Source organism: Bombina bombina, chromosome 5, assembly GCF_027579735.1.
Source record: "Bombina bombina isolate aBomBom1 chromosome 5, aBomBom1.pri, whole genome shotgun sequence".
NCBI classification, from domain to species: domain Eukaryota; kingdom Metazoa; phylum Chordata; class Amphibia; order Anura; family Bombinatoridae; genus Bombina; species Bombina bombina.
In genome coordinates, this window is record NC_069503.1 from 226,233,302 (window position 1) to 226,256,197 (window position 22,896).

At 42.3% G+C, this 22,896-nt stretch overlaps 1 protein-coding gene across 1 annotated transcript in view; it reads left to right on the forward strand.

Moving 5' to 3' along the window:
- Positions 1-22,896, forward strand: part of KIF5B (kinesin family member 5B) — a 346,765-nt gene that overhangs the window by 75,460 nt on the left and 248,409 nt on the right. Inside the window, exon 3 of the mRNA XM_053713860.1 lies at positions 22,740-22,813. Coding sequence (XP_053569835.1) covers positions 22,740-22,813 — 74 coding nt within the window. The remainder of the gene's footprint in view (positions 1-22,739; positions 22,814-22,896) is intronic.

The following is a 22,896-nucleotide window of genomic DNA, read 5'->3' on the forward strand; positions in this document are numbered from 1 at the left end:
TGTAATGGATAATTCTGTCAAAAACATTTTAGCCCAAATGAACACTTGTCAGCGTAAGCGCGGCTGCTCTGTTTTAGATACTGAAGAGCATGGCAACGCTGATACTAATATCTCTGAAGGGCCCCTAACCCAGTCTGATGGGGCCAGGGAGGTTTTGTCTGAGGGAGAAATTACTGATTCAGGGAACATTTCTCAACAGGCTGAACCTGATGTGATTGCATTTAAATTTAAGTTGGAACATCTCCGCATTCTGCTTAAGGAGGTATTATCCACTCTGGATGATTGTGACAAGTTGGTCATCCCAGAGAAGCTATGTAAAATGGACAAGTTCCTAGAGGTGCCGGGGCTCCCAGAAGCTTTTCCTATACCCAAGCGGGTGGCGGACATTGTTAATAAAGAATGGGAAAGGCCCGGTATTCCTTTCGTCCCTCCCCCCATATTTAAAAAATTGTTTCCTTTGGTCGACCCCAGAAAGGACTTATGGCAGACAGTCCCCAAGGTCGAGGGAGCGGTTTCCACTTTAAACAAACGCACCACTATACCCATAGAGGATAGTTGTGCTTTCAAAGATCCTATGGATAAAAAATTAGAAGGTTTGCTTAAAAAGATGTTTGTTCAGCAGGGTTACCTTCTACAACCTATTGCATGCATTGTCCCTGTCGCTACAGCCGCATGTTTCTGGTTCGATGAGCTGATAAAGGCGGTCGATAGTGATTCTCCTCCTTATGAGGAGATTATGGACAGAATCAATGCTCTCAAATTGGCTAATTCTTTCACCCTAGACGCCACTTTGCAATTGGCTAGGTTAGCGGCTAAGAATTCTGGGTTTGCTATTGTGGCGCGCAGAGCGCTTTGGTTGAAATCTTGGTCGGCTGATGTGTCTTCCAAGAACAAGCTACTTAACATTCCTTTTAAGGGAAAAACGCTGTTTGGCCCTGACTTGAAAGAGATTATCTCTGATATCACTGGGGGTAAGGGCCACGCCCTTCCTCAGGATCGGCCTTTCAAGGCAAAAAATAAACCTAATTTTCGTCCCTTTCGTAGAAACGGACCAGCCCGAGGTGCTACGTCCTCTAAGCAAGAGGGTAATACTTCTCAAGCCAAGCCAGCTTGGAGACCAATGCAAGGCTGGAACAAGGGAAAGCAGGCCAAGAAACCTGCCACTGCTACCAAGACTGCATGAAATGTTGGCCCCCGATCCGGGACCGGATCTGGTGGGGGGCAGACTCTCTCTCTTCGCTCAGGCTTGGGCAAGAGATGTTCTGGATCCTTGGGCGCTAGAAATAGTCTCCCAAGGTTATCTTCTGGAATTCAAGGGACTTCCCCCAAGGGGGAGGTTCCACAGGTCTCAGTTGTCTTCAGACCACATAAAAAGACAGGCATTCTTACATTGTGTAGAAGACCTGTTAAAAATGGGAGTGATTCATCCTGTTCCATTAAGAGAACAAGGGATGGGGTTCTACTCCAATCTGTTCATAGTTCCCAAAAAAGAGGGAACGTTCAGACCAATCTTAGATCTCAAGATCTTAAACAAGTTTCTCAAGGTTCCATCGTTCAAGATGGAAACCATTCGAACTATTCTTCCTTCCATCCAGGAAGGTCAATTCATGACCACGGTGGATTTAAAGGATGCGTATCTACATATTCCTATCCACAAGGAACATCATCGGTTCCTAAGGTTCGCATTCCTGGACAAGCATTACCAGTTCGTGGCGCTTCCTTTCGGATTAGCCACTGCTCCAAGGATTTTCACAAAGGTACTAGGGTCCCTTCTAGCTGTGCTAAGACTAAGGGGCATTGCTGTAGTACCTTACTTGGACGACATTCTGATTCAAGCGTCGTCCCTTCCTCAAGCAAAGGCTCACACGGACATCGTCCTGGCCTTTCTCAGATCTCACGGATGGAAAGTGAACGTGGAAAAGAGTTCTCTATCTCCGTCAACAAGGGTTCCCTTCTTGGGAACAATAATAGACTCCTTAGAAATGAGGATATTTCTGACAGAGGCCAGAAAAACAAAGCTTCTAGACTCTTGTCGGATACTTCATTCCGTTCCTCTTCCTTCCATAGCTCAGTGCATGGAAGTGATCGGGTTGATGGTAGCGGCTATGGACATAGTTCCTTTTGCGCGCATTCATCTAAGACCATTACAACTGTGCATGCTCAGTCAGTGGAATGGGGATTATACAGACTTGTCTCCGAAGATACAAGTAAATCAGAGGACCAGAGACTCACTCCGTTGGTGGCTGTCCCTGGACAACCTGTCACAAGGGATGACATTCCGCAGACCAGAGTGGGTCATTGTCACGACCGACGCCAGTCTGATGGGCTGGGGCGCGGTCTGGGGATCCCTGAAAGCTCAGGGTCTTTGGTCTCGGGAAGAATCTCTTCTACCGATAAATATTCTGGAACTGAGAGCGATATTCAATGCTCTCAAGGCTTGGCCTCAGCTAGCGAGGGCCAAGTTCATACGGTTTCAATCAGACAACATGACAACTGTTGCGTACATCAACCATCAGGGGGGAACAAGGAGTTCCCTAGCGATGGAAGAAGTGACCAAAATCATTCTATGGGCGGAGTCTCACTCCTGCCACCTGTCCGCTATCCACATCCCAGGAGTGGAAAATTGGGAAGCGGATTTTCTGAGTCGTCAGACATTGCATCCGGGGGAGTGGGAACTCCATCCGGAAATCTTTGCCCAAGTCACTCAGCTGTGGGGCATTCCAGACATGGATCTGATGGCCTCTCGTCAGAACTTCAAAGTTCCTTGCTACGGGTCCAGATCCAGGGATCCCAAGGCGGCTCTAGTGGATGCACTAGTAGCACCTTGGACCTTCAAACTAGCTTATGTGTTCCCGCCGTTCCCTCTCATCCCCAGGCTGGTAGCCAGGATCAATCAGGAGAGGTCGTCGGTGATCTTGATAGCTCCTGCGTGGCCACGCAGGACTTGGTATGCAGATCTGGTGAATATGTCATCGGCTCCACCTTGGAAGCTACCTTTGAGACGAGACCTTCTTGTTCAGGGTCCGTTCGAACATCCGAACCTGGTTTCACTCCAGCTGACTGCTTGGAGATTGAACGCTTGATCTTATCGAAGCGAGGGTTCTCAGATTCTGTTATCGATACTCTTGTTCAGGCCAGAAAGCCTGTAACTAGAAAGATTTACCACAAAATTTGGAAAAAATATATCTGTTGGTGTGAATCTAAAGGATTCCCTTGGGACAAGGTTAAGATTCCTAAGATTCTATCCTTCCTTCAAGAAGGATTGGAAAAAGGATTATCTGCAAGTTCCCTGAAGGGACAGATTTCTGCCTTGTCTGTGTTACTTCACAAAAAGCTGGCAGCTGTGCCAGATGTTCAAGCCTTTGTTCAGGCTCTGGTTAGACTTAAGCCTGTTTACAAACCTTTGACTCCTCCTTGGAGTCTCAATTTAGTTCTTTCAGTTCTTCAGGGGGTTCCGTTTGAACCCTTACATTCCGTTGATATTAAGTTATTATCTTGGAAAGTTTTGTTTTTCGTTGCAATCTCTTCTGCTAGAAGAGTTTCAGAATTATCTGCTCTGCAGTGTTCTCCTCCTTATCTGGTGTTCCATGCAGATAAGGTGGTTTTACGTACTAAACCTGGTTTTCTTCCAAAAGTTGTTTCTAACAAAAACATTAACCAGGAGATTATCGTACCTTCTCTGTGTCCGAAACCAGTTTCAAAGAAGGAACGTTTGTTGCACAATTTGGATGTTGTTCGCGCTCTAAAATTCTATTTAGATGCTACAAAGGATTTTAGACAAACATCTTCCTTGTTTGTTGTTTATTCTGGTAAAAGGAGAGGTCAAAAAGCAACTTCTACCTCTCTCTCTTTTTGGATTAAAAGCATCATCAGATTGGCTTACGAGACTGCCGGACGGCAGCCTCCCGAAAGAATCACAGCTCATTCCACTAGGGCTGTGGCTTCCACATGGGCCTTCAAGAACGAGGCTTCTGTTGATCAGATATGTAGGGCAGCGACTTGGTCTTCACTGCACACTTTTACCAAATTTTACAAGTTTGATACTTTTGCTTCTTCTGAGGCTATTTTTGGGAGAAAGGTTTTGCAAGCCGTGGTGCCTTCCATTTAGGTGACCTGATTTGCTCCCTCCCTTCATCCGTGTCCTAAAGCTTTGGTATTGGTTCCCACAAGTAAGGATGACGCCGTGGACCGGACACACCTATGTTGGAGAAAACAGAATTTATGTTTACCTGATAAATTACTTTCTCCAACGGTGTGTCCGGTCCACGGCCCGCCCTGGTTTTTTTAATCAGGTCTGATAATTTATTTTCTTTAACTACAGTCACCACGGTACCATATGGTTTCTCCTATGCAAATATTCCTCCTTAACGTCGGTCGAATGACTGGGGTAGGAGGAGCCTAGGAGGGATCATGTGACCAGCTTTGCTGGGCTCTTTGCCATTTCCTGTTGGGGAGGAGAATATCCCACAAGTAAGGATGACGCCGTGGACCGGACACACCGTTGGAGAAAGTAATTTATCAGGTAAACATAAATTCTGTTTTTAAAGAATGTGTCAATAATGCTATACATTTATTATTGTGCTATTTCTTTATATAGTTACCACAGCGTAATATGTCTAAAAATTGCCACTATATAGTCTCTTGTATATGAGAAGACACTCTAAGAATTCAACTGTGTATGTTCTAAACAGTCAAAAGTATAAAGTAGGTTACAAAGTCTTTAACCCATGAATATTAAAAAGTTACTTCCAACTATAATTTTAATTAATTAGGCTTATAGGGATATATATATATATATATATATATATATATATATATATATATATATATATATATATATATATATATATATATATATATATATATATATATATATATATATATATATATGTGTAATAAATTAAGCAATTGCCACTATATTGTTTTTAAATGGTTTGCTACACAGATTGCATGTAAAATGTTAAGATGACCACTGGAGGGAGCCAGTGTACAATAGAAGTGTAGCTGGCGCGAAAATCAAATGTTTAAAAACGGAGATACTGTGTGCAGCAAAGTATAGCATGACTAAGGGGATATACCCCGAAAATGTCGCTCATTCCCTCTTAATGGGAGGAGAGTCCACTGCTTCATTCATTACTTGTGGGAATTAAGAACCTGGCCAACGGGAGGAGGCAAAGACACCCCAGCCAAAGGCTTAAATACCTCCCCCACTCCCCTCATCCCCCAGTCATTCTTTGCCTTTTGTCACAGGGAGCATAATATTGTTTGTGTTTTATACTGCATTTGTGTGAGATGAAGCTCTGTCAGTGTGGAACAGTCAGTTCTCTTAGCGAGAGATTTAGGCAGGCTTTTTTGGCGCATTCTTCTTTTGAGTGCACCGGGTGTGGCCATTAACTTCCTCTTTCTCAACCTGCATTCAGAGGAGACAAGGCGGTTTCTTCTAGTCCGGGTCATAGGAGGTGTTGAGTTCCCCGTCTTTTTGGATATAAAGGTGCCATTTACCTTTTTATCAAGTCTGTAATAAAGGCGCAAGCTATAGAGGACTCTGGGAGGAGGTTCCAGTTGAACCGCCTACTCAACTCTTTTCCACATGCTTTGACAATATTGCTATATCTAAAAAGAATAGAATATTTAGTACGACTGAGCCGTCCACCTCAAAGGGTTCTCCGTCCGGTGCGTTCCCTGCACTCATCTCAGATTACACAAGCAGTTCCCCAGGGCACTACTAATCCTCCCGCGAGAGGGGCCCTTTGGCCGCCTGATTTCGCAGATCAATTACAGATGGTGGTTTCTGCGGTCATAAATCCGATGCCTCGCCCTACTAAGCACAAGCGGAAGGTACGGCACTGCTATCCGTCCCAGGGGTCTTCGTCTCCGCTGGATGTCTCAGATTATCCGCTGAGGAGGACAATTCCAATTTATCAGAGGATGTCGCTTTTGGATCGGAATCGGCTATTTCTAGGCCTCCGTCCGCGTAGGAACCAGATTTTAAGTTTAAAATGGAGCTTTTGCTGAAAGAGGTGCTTGCTACGTTGGAGGTTCCGGAGCCGAAACTGCCGGAGGAACCTTCGATCCCTAAACTTGATAGGGTGTATGAGGACAGGGTTGGGACTCAGGCCTTCTCGGTACCCATCAAGATGGCTAATATTTTTAAGATTGAATGGGAGAAACTTGGCTTGTCCTTTTTCCCCCGCCTCTTCTTTTAAAAAGCTATTTCCCATTCCGGACTTGCAGCTTGAGCTTTGGGGAATCGTCCCTAAGGTGAACGATTATTCCGCTTGAGGATAGCTCTTCCATCAAGGAACCCATGGATAAAAAGATTGTCTATGTTGCGGAAGATGTTCCAACTCTCACGGGGTTGGTTTTTCTACAGACAGCGGCGGCAGGTGCGGCCACCTACTGGTCTGACGCTCTGTCAGCGATGGTAGAGGTGTAGACTACCCTCAAAGAGATTCAGGAACGAATTAAGGCCTTAAGTGTAGCGCATTCATTTATTTGTGATGCCAACATGCAGATTATTCACCTGAATGCTAAGACATTAGGGTTTTCTGTTTTAGCCCGCAGGGCTTTATGGTTAAAGTCGTGGTCTGCTGACATGACTTCCAAGTCTCGTTTGCTTTCCCTACCATTCAAGGGGAAAGTTTGGCCCTGGCCTGGATTCCATCATATCTACGGTCACGGGCGGCAAGGGTGCCTTCTTGCCTCAGGATAAGAAGACTAAACCTAAGGGGTCTACTTTTCGTCCCTTTTGTGCGGACAAGTCTCAGCGCCAGAAGCTTGCCGCAAAGTCTGAGTAGTCCAAGGGATCTTGGAAGCCAGCTACCTCTTGGGACATGTCCAAACAGAACAAGAAGCCTGCCGAGTCAAAGTCAGCATGAAGGGGCGGCCCCCCGATCCGTCCTCGGATCAGGTAGGGGGCAGACTATCTCTTTTTGTGGAGGCCTGGAGAAGAGACGTTTTAGACCCTTGGGTTCTGGAGGTTGTAGCCCAGGGTTACAGGATAGGATTCAAGTCGTATCTGCCCAGATGCAGGTTCCCCCTGTCAAACATATCTTCAAGACCAGAGAAGAGAGATGCCTTCCTGGGGTGTGTGAGGGATCTCTCATCTCTCGGAGTAATCGTCCCAGTCCCTCCGGCAGATAGAGATCTGGGGTATTGTTCAAGCCTTTTTGTGGTCCCAAAGGAGGGCACGTTTTGTCAAAATTCTGGACCTAAAGGCACTAAACAAGTTTTTGCCAGTTCCATCTTTCAAAATGGAGACAATCGGGTCAATTTTGCCCCTGGTTCAAGAGAGGCAATTCATGACAACTATAGACCTGAAGGACGCTTTCCTTTACGTTCCAATCCACAAGGATCACTTCAGGTTTCTAAGATTCGCCTTCCTGGACCAACACTTCCAGTTTGTGGCCCGTTTGGTCTTGCGACTGCCCCAAGAGTCTTTACAAAGGTTCTGGGAGCTCTACTCGTGGTATCGAGAGGGATTGCTGTGGCACCTTATCTGGACGATATCCTGGTATATGCTCCGTCCTACAGTCTTGTAGTGGATCACTCAAGGGCTCTCCTTCTCCTCCTCCTTCGATCCCACAGGTGGAAGATAAAGAAAAGAGTTCCTTGGTCCCCACCAACAGAGTGGAATTCCTGGGTACGATAATAAATTTATTCTGTCATGAAGCTCTACTTGACAGATCAGAGACGTTGCAAGATAGCGCTCAACCGTCTAGCTTTTCAGACATCCTTCAGGACATCTGTAGCCATGTGTATAGAGGTGATCGGGCTCATGGTATCCAGCATAGACGACATCCATTCGCCAGGTTTCATCTCAGACCTCTTCAGCTGTGCATGTTCAGACAATGGAACGGCAATCATTCAGATCTGTCCCTATCTTGGTGGACCGGACTGGGGCAGTTGTCTCAGGGGACATCCTTCTTGAGACCATCCTGGGAGATTGTGACCACGGATTGAAGTCTATCTACTTTAACATAGATAGTAATACAGCAGACAATACCGGTAAGTGCTCGTTGAAGACCAGGGTAGCTACCAATGCCCTCAAAATCATAGAAATACCATTATAGTCCACAGCACTTAGATTAAAGTATCCTTTATTGGCACAACAATGTAACAAGCTAGTGACGTTTTGGTGTATCCCCCTTAATCATGCATGTTTAACAATCATTTCTCACTGCTTTTTATAGGCAAATAGGCGACAAATTTAACAATTCTCTGGCTTTACCTGCCATCTACTGGCCAACTTATGTAACTGCAACTGCTTCTATGTTACACAGTTTAGCAGTCAAATAGCAACCACTTAGGTAACTATCATAACTGCAAATAATATTTTTACAGATCTTATAGCCTGCTGCCTAATAATGCCTTGATTACCAATACTTAAAAACAACATAAAATATTTACATAATACCATGTTTAAGCAAATACAGATCAAATGACTATATACTACAAAATTACTGTAATACAATAAACCTTAGAAAAATACAGATAGGTCATAATCTTTATTTAACCCCTTAGGCCTAAGGGTTTCTAACCAGTGTATCCATTTCATCTCTTTTTCTCCAACATTGGTGTGTCTGGTCCACGGCGTCATCTATTACTTGTGGGATATTCTCCTCCCCTACAGGGAATGGCAAGGAGAGCACACAGCAAGAGCTGTCCATATAGTCCCCCCTCTGGCTCCGCCCCCCAGTCATTCTCCTTGCCGCTCTGAACAAGTAGCATCTCCACGGGGATGGTGAGGAGTTTGTGGTGTTAGTTGTAGTTTTTTATTTCTTCTATCAAGAGTTTGTTATTTTAAAATAGTGCCGGTTTGTACTATTTACTCTACAACAGAAAATGAAGAAGATTTCTGTTAAAAGAGGAGTATGATTTTAGCAGCAGTAACTAAAACCAATTGCTCTTCCCACGCAGGACTGTTGAGCCCAGAGAACTTCAGTTGGGGGGAACAGTTTGCAGACTTATCTGCTTCAGGTACGATTAGTCATATTTCTAACAAGACTGTGTAATGCTAGAAGTCATTTTCCCTCTTGGGGATCGGTAAGCCATTTTCTTAGATTCATAACAGATTAAGGCTTATAAATGGGCTCTATACTGGTTGACACTATTGTGGGTTAAATCGATTGGTTTTTATCAGATTTATTGGACATTTAGAGTGTTTTTTGTGTTATAAAAGCACTTTTGGGAATGTTTTTTTCGCCTGGCATCTAGTTAGACTACTACTTCAGTCAGAAAGGCCCCTTCACTCTGGTAATGCAGATGAAGGAGGCCCTGTTTTCGCACCTCAATTGCGCAGTTTATTTACTTGGCAGTGCATGCAGCTTCATTTGAGGGTCCTGTGGGTAAAGAAAACGGACTCAGGAAGGTTTATTTCAGTGCTGGATCACTTTAAGGGAAGGTAAAAAGCCGCAGCAAGGCTGTGGCAGTGATTGTTGTGTGTTAAAATTGTTAATTTGAACAAATATCTCCGTTTTGCTCATTTTAATGGTTAAAGTCTTGAAACTTGGTGTGCAATACTTCCAAGGCACTAAGATTCTGGGGTGCAAATTTTGTAAAATTCGGACATTGCCTTCATAGTTTTTCAAACTTTCAGAATAAAGTGTGCTTGTTTATTATTTAAAGAGACAGTAACGCTTTTCTTTAAAAACGTTTTTATTGCATTATTAGCCTGCCATATTCTGTCTAACATGTCTGTACCTTCAGATAGCTTATGCTGTGTATGTATGGAAGCCAAGGTGGTTCCCTCTATTAATGTTTTGTGCAAATTGTGTCATAGCGTCCAAACAAAGTAAGGACAGTACTGTCACATTTTAATAAGATTGCCCAGGATGATTCTTCATGTGAAGGTAGTGGGGATAGTTTATCATCCTTTCCTTCTGTGTCAATACCAATTTTGCCCGCGCAGGCGATACCTGCAATTAACTGCAGTGATGGATAATTCTTTAGTAAATCTATTATCCAAACTGCCATCCTATTCTAGAAAGCGTGATTGCTCAGTTTTTAAATACAGAAGATGAGCAGGTTAGCGCTGAGGACAATTTACCAGTTGTTCCCTCACATCAATCTGAGTATAGCAGTGAGGGAGGGCCTGTCTGAAGGGGAAGTTTCTGATTCAGGAAAAGTTTCTCAGCAGGCAGACACTAATATAGTGATTTTTAAATTTAAGTTAGAACACCTCCGCGCCCTGCTTAAGGAGGTCCTAACTACTCTAGATGATTGATTCTCTGGTAATGCCAGAGAAATTGTGCAAGATGGACAAATTCTTAGAGGTTCCAGTGCACGCTGATGCCTTTCCGATACCCAAGCGGGTGGCGGACATAGTGACTAAGGAGTGGGAAAAGCCAGGTATACCTTTTTGTTCCACCTCCTATATTCAAGAAAATGTTCCCCATTGTCGACCCCAGAAAGGACACATGGCAAACGGTTCCTAAGGTTGAGGGGGGCGGTTTCAATGTTAGCTAAGCGCACAACTATTCCTATTGAGGACAGTTGCGCTTTCAAAGATCCTATGAATAAAAGATTAGGACTGTTAAAAAAGAATTTATTCAGCAGGTCTTCAACCAATCTCGTGCATTATTCCTGTCACTACTGCAGCGTATTTGGGTTCGAGGAACTGGAAAATTCGCTTCAAAGGGAGACTCCATATGATGAAGTCATGGACAGAATTCACGCACTTAAGTTGGCTAATTCATTTATTTTGGATGCCGCTTTTCTATTGCTAAGTTAGCGGCAAAAAGTGCAGGGTTTGCTATAGTGGCGCGCAGAGCGCTTTGGCTAAAATCCTGGTCGGCGAATGTGTCGTCCAAGAATAAATTGCTTAATATTCCTTTCAAGGGTAAGACCCTATTCGGGCCGGAATTGAAAGAGATTATTTCTGACATTACTGGTGGAAAGGGACATGCCCTTCCACAAGATAGGCCTTTTAAGGCTAAGAACAAATCTAATTTTCGTTCCTTTCGCAATTTCAGGAACGGTCCAATTCCTAACTCTGCGGCCTCCAGACAAGAAGGCAACACTTCCCAACCTAAACCAGCAAGGAAAACATTGCAAGGTTGGAACTAGGGTAAACAGGCCAAAAAGCCTGCTGCTGCTACCAAGACAGCATGAAGGGGTAGCCCCGATCCGGAACCGGATCTAGTAGGGGGCAGACTCTCTCTTTTTGCTCAGGCTTGGGTAAGAGATGTTCCGGATCCCTAGACACTAGAATAGTCTCTTTGGGATATCTTCTAGAAAGGAACTTCCTCCAAAGGGAAGGTTCCACATGTCTCGCTTATCTTCAGACCAGATGAAGAGACAGGCATTCTTACACTGCGTAGGAGCCATAGTAAAGTGGGAGTGATACACTCTGTTCCAACTGTGGAACAAGGTCAGGGGTTTTACTCAAACCTGTTTGTAGTTCCCAAAAAAAGAGGGAACTTTCAGACCAATTCTGGATTTAAAGATTCTAAACAAATTTCTCAGAGTTCCATCGTTCAAGATGGAAACCATTACAATCCAGGAGGGTCAATAGATGACTACCGTGGATTTAAAGGATGCGTCCAAATACATATTCCTATCCACAAAGATCATCATCAGTTCCTAAGGTTCGCCTTTCTGGACAAACATTATCAGTTCGTGGCTCTTCCATTCGGGTTAGCCACTGCTCCCAGAATTTTAACAAAAGTGCTAGGGTCCCTTCTGGCGGTTCTAAGACCAAGGGGCATTGCAGTGGCACCTTATCTAGACGACATTCTAATTAAAGCGTCGTCTCTTTCCAAGGCAAAGGCTCATACAGACATTGTTCTAGCCTTTCTCAGATCTCACGGGGGGAAGGTGAATGTAGAAAAGAGTTCCCTGTCTCCGTCAACAAGAGTTCTATTTTTGGGAACAATAATAGATTCTTTAGAAATTAAGATCTTCCTGACAGAAGTCAGAAAGTCAAAGCTTCTAAACGCTTGTCAAGTTTTTCACTCTATTCTGCAGCCTTCCATAGCTCAGTGCATGGAAGTAGTAGGATTGATGGTTGCAGCAATGGACATAGTTCTTTTTGCTCGAATTCATCTAAGATCATTACAACTGTGCATGCTCAATCAGTGGAATGGGGATTATGCAGACTTGTCTCCACAGATTCAAGTAGACCAGATGACCAGAGACTTGCTCCGTTGGTGGTTGACCCAGGATCACCTGTCTCAGGGAATGAGTTTCCGCAGACCAGAGTGGGTCATTGTCACGACCGATGCCAGTCTATTAGGCTGGGGCGCGGTCTGGGATTCCCTGAAAGCTCAGGGTCTATGGTCTCGAGAAGAGTGTCTTCTCCCGATAAACATCCTGGAACTGAGAGCGATATTCAATACTCTCCGGGCTTGGCCTCAACTAGCGAAGGCCGGATTCTTAAGATTCCAGTCAGACAACATGACGACTGTAGCTTACATCAACCATCAGGGAGGAACAAAGAGTTCCTTGGCGATGAGAGAGGTATCCAAGATCATCAAATGGGCGGAGGATCACTCCTGCCATCTATCTGCAATTCACATCCCAGGAGTAGACAACTGGGAGGCGGATTATCTGAGTCGTCAGACTTTCCATCCGGGGGAGTGGGAACTCCACCCGGAGGTTTTTGCCCAGTTGACTCAATTATGGGGCATTCCAGACATGGATCTGATGGCGTCTCGTCAGAACTTCAAGGTTCCTTGCTACGGGTCCAGATCCAGGGATCCCAAGGCGACTCTAGTGGATGCATTAGTGGCGCCTTGGTCGTTCAACCTAGCTTATGCGTTTCCACCGTTCCCTCTCCTTCCCAGGCTCGTAGCCAGGATCAAACAGGAGAAGGCCTCAGTGATTCTGATAGCTCCTGCGTGGCCGCGCAGGACTTGGTATGCAGACCTGGTGAATATGTCATCGGCTCCACCATGGAAGCTACCTTTGAGACAGGATCTTCTAGTACAAGGTCCATTCGAACATCCAAATCTAGTCTCTCTGCAGCTGACTGCTTGGAAATTGAACGCTTGATTTTTCCAAGCGTAGGTTTTCAAATTCAGTGATAGATACTCTGGTTCAAGCCAGATAACCTGTGACTAGAAAGATTTACCATAAAATATGGAAAAAATATATCTGTTGGTGTGAATCCAAGGGATTCTCCTGGAGTAAGATTAAAATTCCTAAGATTCTCTCCTTTCTCCAAGAAGGTTTGGATAAAGGGTTGTCAGTGAGTTCTCTAAAAGGACAGATTTCTGCTTTATCCGTTTTGTTACACAAACGACTGGCAGCTGTGCCAGAGGTACAAGCTTTTGTACAGGCTTTTGTCAGAATCAAGCCTGTTTACAGACCCATGACTCCTCCTTGGAGTCTAAATTTAGTTCCTTCAGTTCTTCAAGGGGTTCCGTTTGAACCTTTACATTCCATAGATACCAAATTACTATCTTGGAAAGTTCTGTTTTGGTTGCTATTTTTTCTGCTAGAAGAGTTTCTGAATTATCTGCTTTGCAGTGTGATCCACCCTATCTTGTGTTCCATTCAGATAAGGTTGTTTTGCGTACTAAGCCTGGTTTTCTTCCGAAAGTTGTTCCAACAAGAATATTAACCAGGGAATAGTTGTTTCTTCTCTGTGTCCGAATCCAGTTTCAAAGAAGGAATGTTTGTTACACAATTTAGATGTAGTTCGTGCTTTAAAGTCCTATTTAGAAGCAACAAAGGATTTTAGACAAACCTCATCTTTGTTTGTTGTTTCCTCTGGTAAGAGGAGAGGACAAAAAGCTACTGCTACCTCTCTTTCGGGCAGAAAAGAATTATCCGATTGGCTTATGAGACTGCCGGACGGCAGCCTCCTGAACGAATCACAGCTCACTCTACTAGGGCTGTGGCTTCCCATGAGCCTTCAAGAACGTGGCTTCTGTTGATCAGATATGTAAGGCAGAGACTTGGTCTTCTCTGCACACTTTTGCCAAATTCTACAAATTTGATACTTATGCTTCTTCGGGGGCTATTTTTGGTAGAAAGGTTTTGCAAGCCGTGGTGCCTTCTATTTAGGTAACCTGATTTGCTCCCTCCCTTCATCCGTGTCCTAAAGCTTTGGCATTGGTTCCCACAAGTAATGGATGACGCCGTGGACCGGACACACCAATGTTGGAGAAAACAGAATTTATGCTTACCTGATAAATTACTTTCTCCAATGGTGTGTCTGGTCCACGGCCCGCCCTGGTTTTTTAATCAGGTTTGAAAAATTTCTTTCTCTATACACTACAGTCACCACGGCACCCTATAGTTTTTCCTTTTTCTCCTAACCGTCGGTCGAATGACTGGGGGGCAGAGCCAGAGGGGGGACTATATGGACAGCTCTTGCTGTGTGCTCTCCTTGCCATTCCCTGTAGGGGAGGAGAATATCCCACAAGTAATGGATGACGCCGTGGACCGGAAACACCGTTGGAGAAAGTAATTTATCAGGTAAGCATAAATTCTGTTGTTGCAGTGAATTTTCCCTATTCATTCCATTTCTTTGTGGCCCCACATGATCAATTACCTGCCTCCTTAGCTGGCTAATTTGGTGTCTCTTTTCTATAAAATGTATTGACAGGGGGGCCTCAAGGTTGCTACATCTTATGTTGGATCTATGCTGACTTAATCTATCCTTGATTTTTCTAGTGGTTTCCCCCAAATAGATTAAGGAACATGGACACTTGATGAGGTAAATAACCAACTTAGATTCACACTTATAGAAGCCATTGATTTTATACTTTCTCACATTGTGAGGATGGTAAAATTATATCTCCTTTGATGATAGAACTGCAACTGGCACAACATAGGCAGGGATAACTACCTGTGACTTTCTTTTCCATATGAGTATCTACAGGACCTGCTTTTGGGCCTATGTCAGAACTCACCAAATGGTCTCTCAAATTTTTGACCCTTCTATGTGCAGTGTGTGGTGGTACTTTAAAGGACAAAATATCCTCATTGCAATCATGTAGTATATTCCAATGTTTGTTTATTATATGATTGATATTTTTGCTTACGGGACTGTATTGTGTGACAAATACCATACGGTCACTCTTTCTTGGTCTTTTGCCTCAAACTTCCTTCTTTAATTTCACTCATCTTTTGTTCAAGCAATTGTTTGGGATATCTCCTTTTAACAAATTGTTGTTGTATTTCCTTGAGTCTGATTTACATTATTTTCCTCTCTGAAAAATTCTTTGGACTCTTAAGTAGTTGGCTTTTGGGTATAGAGTCTAAGTCTCCTAGGATGAAAACTAGTGTAGTGCAACAACTTATTTCTATCAGTTTCTTTAGTATGTAAATCTGACGTTAATATGTGTCCTTTCTTATATATTACAGTATCCAATTTTCTTCTTAAATGGGGAGAGTCCACAGCGGCAATCATTACTTTTGGGAAATACAGAACCTGGCCACCAGGAGGAGGCAAAGACACCCAGCCAAAGGCTTAAATACCTCCCCCACTTCCCTTATCCCCCAGTCATTCTTTGCCTTTCGACACAGGAGGTTGGCAGAGAAGTTTTGGAAGATTTGGTTTAGTCTCTTATGGAGGGTATTACTCTTCGGAATGGGACTGGAGTTTTATGTAGTCCTGTCAGCCTCTGTGAGAGCATGGATCAAAGTTGGAGTCCGGAGATGCAGGCAGTGTCTTTCTGCGAAACCATCCCGACTCATATTAACAGCTCCCATAAGCAATCAGCGTTGACGAGTTTTGCTGCCTGCTTTCTTCACTCTAGTCCATGTCAGAAGCGATGCTACTATCTGTCACACTTGAAGGGCCGTGTTCCTGTTCCACGGCGTAGATTCCGGTAAGATTGTTTCATTTTTCTTTCAGTATGTAATGTATATAAACAAGTCAGGGTCTCTGTGGGACTCCTTGTATCTTTGGAATCTATTGATGTATATTTGCAACCTCTTGTGAAGAATTTGAAAAGTTTTGTGCAGGACACAACTGATTTGATAAGACAGGTAGAAAAAATAAAATGGAATGATGAATACCACTTTGTAACAATTGACGTGGTGTCTTTGTACACATCTATTCCTGCAAGCAATCTATATGCTATGGAGAATGCTGACAGGGTGAGTGCCCATTCATTTATCTGTAACATGTCTGTGCAGTCCAAGAAATCTTCATCTCAATCTCCATCCAAGTCTGCATGTTGGTGTGGCCCCGATCCAGAGGCTCTTGTAGGGGGTTAGGTTATGCCTCTTTCAGAAAGCTTGGATTTAGTCTGTTTATGTTCATTGGGTTCTTAATGTAGTCTGAAGGATATTGAATAGGTTTTAGATCAAGGCCTCCCAATAGAAGGTTTTTGTTATTCCAATGTTCTTAGAAACCCTGTAAAGGCTCAGGTAGAAGGGAACTCCATTCTATTTATTGCTTCAAGGAAGGATTGAGCTTTCAGGTAAATTCTGATCTAGAAATGCTGAGCAGGTTTCTCAAGTTCCTATTTTTGAAATGGAAACTATTCAGACTATTCTGCGAGGTCAATTTGCTTTTTTGGATGAACATTTTCAGTTTGTTGCTCTTTTGGTCTGGCTACGGCTCTCAGAATATTCTTAAAGGTTTTGGATACCCTCTTATCTGTAATCAGGTTTGAGGGTATCCTGACCTGGATGAAATCTTTGTTTTCTTTAACAACATGGTTGGAAAGTCATTTTTCCGTACAATATATTGGTACCTCCATATAAAGTTTGCTTTTCTGGGGGTTCAAATAGATTCAGTTTCTAAGAGACTTTCTTAGATTGAGCAAAGAAAGGTTGAAGCTGGTGTTTGCCTGTTAGAACCTTCAGTCTTTGTCTCTTTCTTCAGTTGCTCTTTGCATGGAGTTGTCAGGTTTTATGCTTAAGGATACTATTTCCTTGGCTCGCTTCCATATGAGCCCTCTTCAGTTTTGTATATCTTGCCAGTGATGCAGGCTTGCAGGTTGTCTAAGAGGACATGTTTACATTCCAAAACAAGGCTGTTTCTGTCTTGGCGGCTAAACTATTAGCTCTTTATACAGGGGGCTTCTTTTATTCATCCTCCTTGGTCTGTGATCTCTACAGATGCAAGTATTTTTAGATGGGGTGCCGTCTGGCGATCTCAGAAGGCACAAGGAATTTAGTGTCCTTGTGAGGCAAGTTTACTTATTCATATTTCAGAACTGCAATATTCAGGGCCCTTCAGGGTTGGCCTCTGTTGAAAAGGGAATCCTTTTATCTGTTTTTCAGTTAAACAATGTTTCATTTGTAGCTTACGTCTACCATCGGGGGGGACGGACGGACGGGGGGGACTTTCAGTTCTTTAGTTATGCAGATAGCTTTTGCAAGGAAATCATTTGCAGTCTGATTTCTGCTGTTCTTTCTTCAAGGATTGGACAGCTGGGAAGCAGTTTTTCTCAGTCTGTCTTTCCTCCTGGAAGACTTCGATCTTCATCTGGCTTCGTTCAATGGATAATAGATCTTTGGGGTCACCCAGAGAGAGTTCTGATGGCTTCTCAGTTGAATCTTAAATTTCCCAGTAACTAGGTCCAGGGATCTTAAAAAAAAAATAATAAAAAAAAAAAAAAAATATATATATATATATATATATATATATATATATATATATATATATATATATATATATATATATATATATATATATATATATATATATATATATATATATATATATATATATACACATACATACACACACACACACACAGCAGAATTATTAGGCAAATGAGTATTTTGACCACATCATCCTCTTTATGCATGTTGTCTTACTCCAAGCTGTATAGGCTCGAAAGCCTACTACCAATTAAGCATATTAGGTGATGTGCATCTCTCTAATGAGAAGGGGTGTGGTCTAATGACATCAACACCCTATATCAGGTGTGCATAATTATTAGGCAACTTCCTTTCCTTTCGCAAAATGGGTCAAAAGAAGGACTTGACAGGCTCAGAAAAGTCAAAAATAGTGAGATATCTTGCAGAGGGATGCAGCACTCTTAAAATTGAAAAGCTTCTGAAGCGTGATCATCGAACAATCAAGCGTTTCATTCAAAATAGTCAGCAGGGTCGCAAGAAGCGTGTGGAAAAACCAAGGCGCAAAATAACTGCCCATGAACTGAGAAAAGTCAAGCATTCAGCTGCCAAGATGCCACTTGCCACCAGTTTGGCCATATTTCAGAGCTGCAACATCACTGGAGTGCCCAAAAGCACAAGGTGTGCAATACTCAGAGACATGGCCAAGGTAAGAAAGGGTGAAAGATGACCACCACTGAACAAGACACACAAGCTGAAACGTCAAGACTGGGCCAAGAAATATCTCAAGACTGATTTTTCTAAGGTTTTATGGACTGATGAAATGAGAGTGAGTCTTGATGGGCCAGATGGATGGGCCCGTGGCTGGATTGGTAAAGGGCAGAGAGCTCCAGTATGACTCAGACGCCAGCAAGGTGGAGGTGGAGTACTGGTTTGGGCTGGTATCATCAAAGATGAGCTTGTGGGGCCTTTTTGGGTTGAGGATGGAGTCAAGGTCAACTCCCAGTCCTACTGCCAGTTTCTGGAAGACACCACCTTCAAGCAGTGGTACAGGAAGAAGTCTGCATCCTTCAAGAAAAACATGATTTTCATGCAGGACAATGCTCCATCACACGCGTCCAAGTACTCCACAGCGTGGCTGGCAAGAAAGGGTATAAAAGAAGAAAATCTAATGACATGGCCTCCTTGTTCACCTGATCTGAACCCCATTGAGAACCTGTGGTCCATCATCAAATGTGAGATTTACAAGGAGGGAAAACAGTACACCTCTCTGAACAGTGTCTTGGAGGCTGTGGTTGCTGCTGCACGCAATGTTGATGGTGAACAGATCAAAACACTGACAGAATCCATGGATGGCAGGCTTTTGAGTGTCCTTGCAAAGAAAGGTTGCTGATTTGTTTTTGTTTTTTTTTGAATGTCAGAAATGTATATTTGTGAATGTTGAGATGTTATATTGGTTTCACTGGTAAAAATAAATAATTGAAATGGGTATATATTTGTTTTTTGTTAAGTTGCCTAATAATTATGCACAGTAATAGTCACCTGCACACACAGATATCCCCCTAAAATAGCTATAACTAAAAACAAACTAAAAACTACTTCCAAAACTATTCAGCTTTGATATTAATGAGTTTTTTGGGTTCATTGAGAACATGGTTGTTGTTCAATAATAAAATTAATCCTCAAAAATACAACTTGCCTAATAATTCTGCACTCCCTGTGTGTGTGTGTGTGTGTGTATATATATATATATATATATATATATATATAATATATATATATATATATATATATATATATATATATATAGTCCAGATAGAGGACAGCACAATCTTACACCAATTCAACTGCCAAGGTGCACTGCAAGCCAATTCGTATCCTCTCCAAGAACACAGGCAATCACTGGTCTTTATAAAAGGTAATCCTTTATTCAATCCATTAAAACGATAATAATACCATGACATTTCGGCACAACATTGTGCCTTTATCAAATGTATCAAAATATTAAAAAGCTTCATACCAAACTTACCCCAAATCACCTCTTAAAGGGACATTCAACACTTAGTGTAACAGGTTTTTATATAGTAAATTAAGAAACGGAGGTCCGCCTACACTATACCCCTCCTCCCTTGCCGCCTTGCTTCTGTCCTAATCAGCGGCGCTAACTACTCTAATACCCGGTCAATATGGATGCCTAACTCCCCCCACTATAACGTAGCTGCCTTCTTCTTAAACTGATAAGCAAATCAGAATCCAGTCCTCGGACTGAAATTGCACGCGCGTGCAATTTCAGTCCGAGGACTGGATTCTGATTTGCTTATCAGTTTAAGAAGAAGGCAGCTACGTAATAGTGGGGGGAGTTCGGCATCCATATTGACCGGGTATTAGAGTAGTTAGCGCCGCTGATTAGGACAGAAGGAAGGCGGCAAGGGAGGAGGGGTATAGTGTAGGCGGACCTCCGTTTCTTAATTTACTATATAAAAACCTGTTACACTAAGTGTTGAATTTCCCTTTAAATACTGCTGGAATATAGCACATGCCTCCAGTTCATCGTGTGTAAAATCGGCGTCTGACGTCATCGGGGAGCGCTGATCTGTGCGCCCTGTGAGATCGTAGGGCCGACGTTGCCATGGCAACATGTAAACTATACACGGTTACTCTGCGGATGTGCATTAGACCAATAGATATATTTGCATATCGAGTGTGTCGCCGATTACACATATTGACGGAGTTCCCCATACTAATTATAATGGGGCAAAATACCGCAAGTCTCCAAACTATAGGACAAAGACGATGTCTAAATCAGCGCAACACTCACAGCGAATAATACTAAAAACAAAGTGCGTAAAAAACATAGTGTATAAAATTCAAAAATGTGCTAGAAAGGAGCATCAATATAACATTGTATCCATATCATAATGCATGAAAAGTATCAAGAAAACATTTGATGTCATAGTGACAATAAACTACTTTAATTTACATATAAGGTTAAATACTAGCGCGCATTCATGCCTACTAGTATTATGGTAGAAACATAGGAACAATATATGAGAAATGGTTATATGTCCATTTTTAAGACCCATACGTTATAGCAGGACAAATCTGTATGCTCAGATTATGTTGCAAGAACAGAATTTATCTAGTAGAAAGGGCTGAAGTCCAGTGAGGTATTGAGGCCACATGGAGAGATGGTATTTAGCCTGTAGATCCACTTGGTTTCGCATTGTAGTAACAGGTTCCCCCTGTCACCTCCCCTTGGGAGTGGGGGTATATGATCTATGAGCATTGTGCGTAAGCTTGAAACCGCATGTTTATGTTGGAACATGGGCAAATAATCATGTATACTACATCGCCTTACCTGCACCAGCGTATATGTAGTATACATGATTATTTGCCCATGTTCCAGTGTATACATCGGCAAAACTGTAACATCCTTCCGCGAGCGTATGGCAAACCACCGGTGTGCTATACGGGAGGCCCTACGCACTGGTGAATCAGAACAACCAGTAGCTAGGCATTGCATCCAACATAAACATGCGGTTTCAAGCTTACGCACAATGCTCCTTTTGCTAGTTCTATGAAAGGGCAGAACATTTCTGCTGGCTTCTCGTTGAGGCTTCTGATTCATATAGCTTTCTTAGAGGCAGGACAATCTTTACCTAGATGGATTTCTGCTCATTCTACCAAATCATTTGCCGCCACTTGGGCTTTTTATAATGTTTTATCAGTGGACCAATTTGCGAGGCACCTACTTGGTCGTTTTTTCATATATATATTTTTTTCTACCATTTTGATGTTTTTGCCTCTTCTGAGGCAGCCTTTGGTAGGATGTCCTTCAGACAGTGGTTTCAGGTTAATTTGTTTTTGCCTGTTATTTCTAAATGGCATTTTTTAGGTTCTCGGGGTTGTGGATTTAGCTTCAGTGAAAAGATGCTTTTTTTTAGATCCCACCCTTTATTACTCTAGACTCTACAGCTTTGGTATTAGATCCCAGGAGTAATGGATCGTGGACTCTCACCACCTATATGAAAGAAAAGCTAATTTCCTACCTGATAAAGTAATTTATTTCAAGGTGGTGAGAATCTTTGAGACCTCATCCGTATTTATCCTTTTTTTTTGCTGACCTTTTTTCCCTGCTTCTATTTTGTTTGCTCTTATTACTTTTCCTTCTTTGTGCTCAGCTATATGTTAGACTGAGGTTCTTTTGAAGTGGGATATCTGCCTCCTAATGGTAGGGAAAAATAATTCCCAGGAGTGATAAATCTTGGACTCTCACCACAATGAAAGGAAATTAATTTATCAGATAAGCATAAATGTTATGTTTATTTTTAAAAGTGGGTGAAACACATTAAAAATGATGCGGTGGTTTGCAAGTAGCCGTTCTACATCCTTTTTTTCTGAGCTTGATGAATTCTTATTTATCTCTTCCCATATTCTGCCTTTTATAAATGTGCAGATATAACATGTCTATCTGGCATCCAGACAGCCTTATCAAATTACATTAACTGCAATATTGCTTTTTAGTCATATTATGCATGTGCAAATACAGATTACCTGTCTGACACTCAGTCTAAGATTAAACTAGTTGGGATATTACATAATTTGCTGTAAGCAAGAGAGTGTGTGTTTGTGAGAAGTGAAGTAGGGCCTGTGGTTTTGGAAAGTTACCCACAATATTCATTTATCTGCATGTAATAGACATTACTATAAATAATATACACAGATACTGATCTAAAAATCCAGTATAAAACTGTTTAAAAACATACTTAGAAGCTCCTAGTTTAGCACTGTTTAAAAGGTTACCTGGAACACCCACTGAAAGTGGTTCTATAGCAAAAAAAGCAGCCACTTCAACCCCCCCTTCCCCTACATATGAAAAGACTCTGTACACAAACAGGAGCAAGCTGGAGTAGGTATACATCAGTATTCTCCTAAAACTTTGGGGCTTGGTTAGGAGTCTGAAAATTAGCTCAGTGTTTAAAAATAAGCAAAACTATACATAAAAAAAGAAGCTGTATAGGCTATATAAATGGATCTACAAAACATTTTGGCAAAGAAAAATCTAGCGTATAATGTCCCTTTAAGGGGACGTGAAATCTATGGTCCACATGCAATTCCAATGCTCATACTTCCCTAGTCTAATAAGTGCATTAGTTAATACTGAACTGTGCAAAGTATAATTTTATGTCTGGTCCTTGTATGTCATGAGGTTTTATTTATTGGTTAAATTATTCCTTTTTATTTTAATTCAGATGTCCTTGAAGGGTATAACGGTACAATATTTGCATATGGACAGACATCATCTGGTAAAACGCATACAATGGAGGTTAAAACAAATATTAATTTAATATTTGACTAATTTTATATATTTTTCTGTGCAAGTTTTAAAGTTTGTTTTTTCTGTCCCAA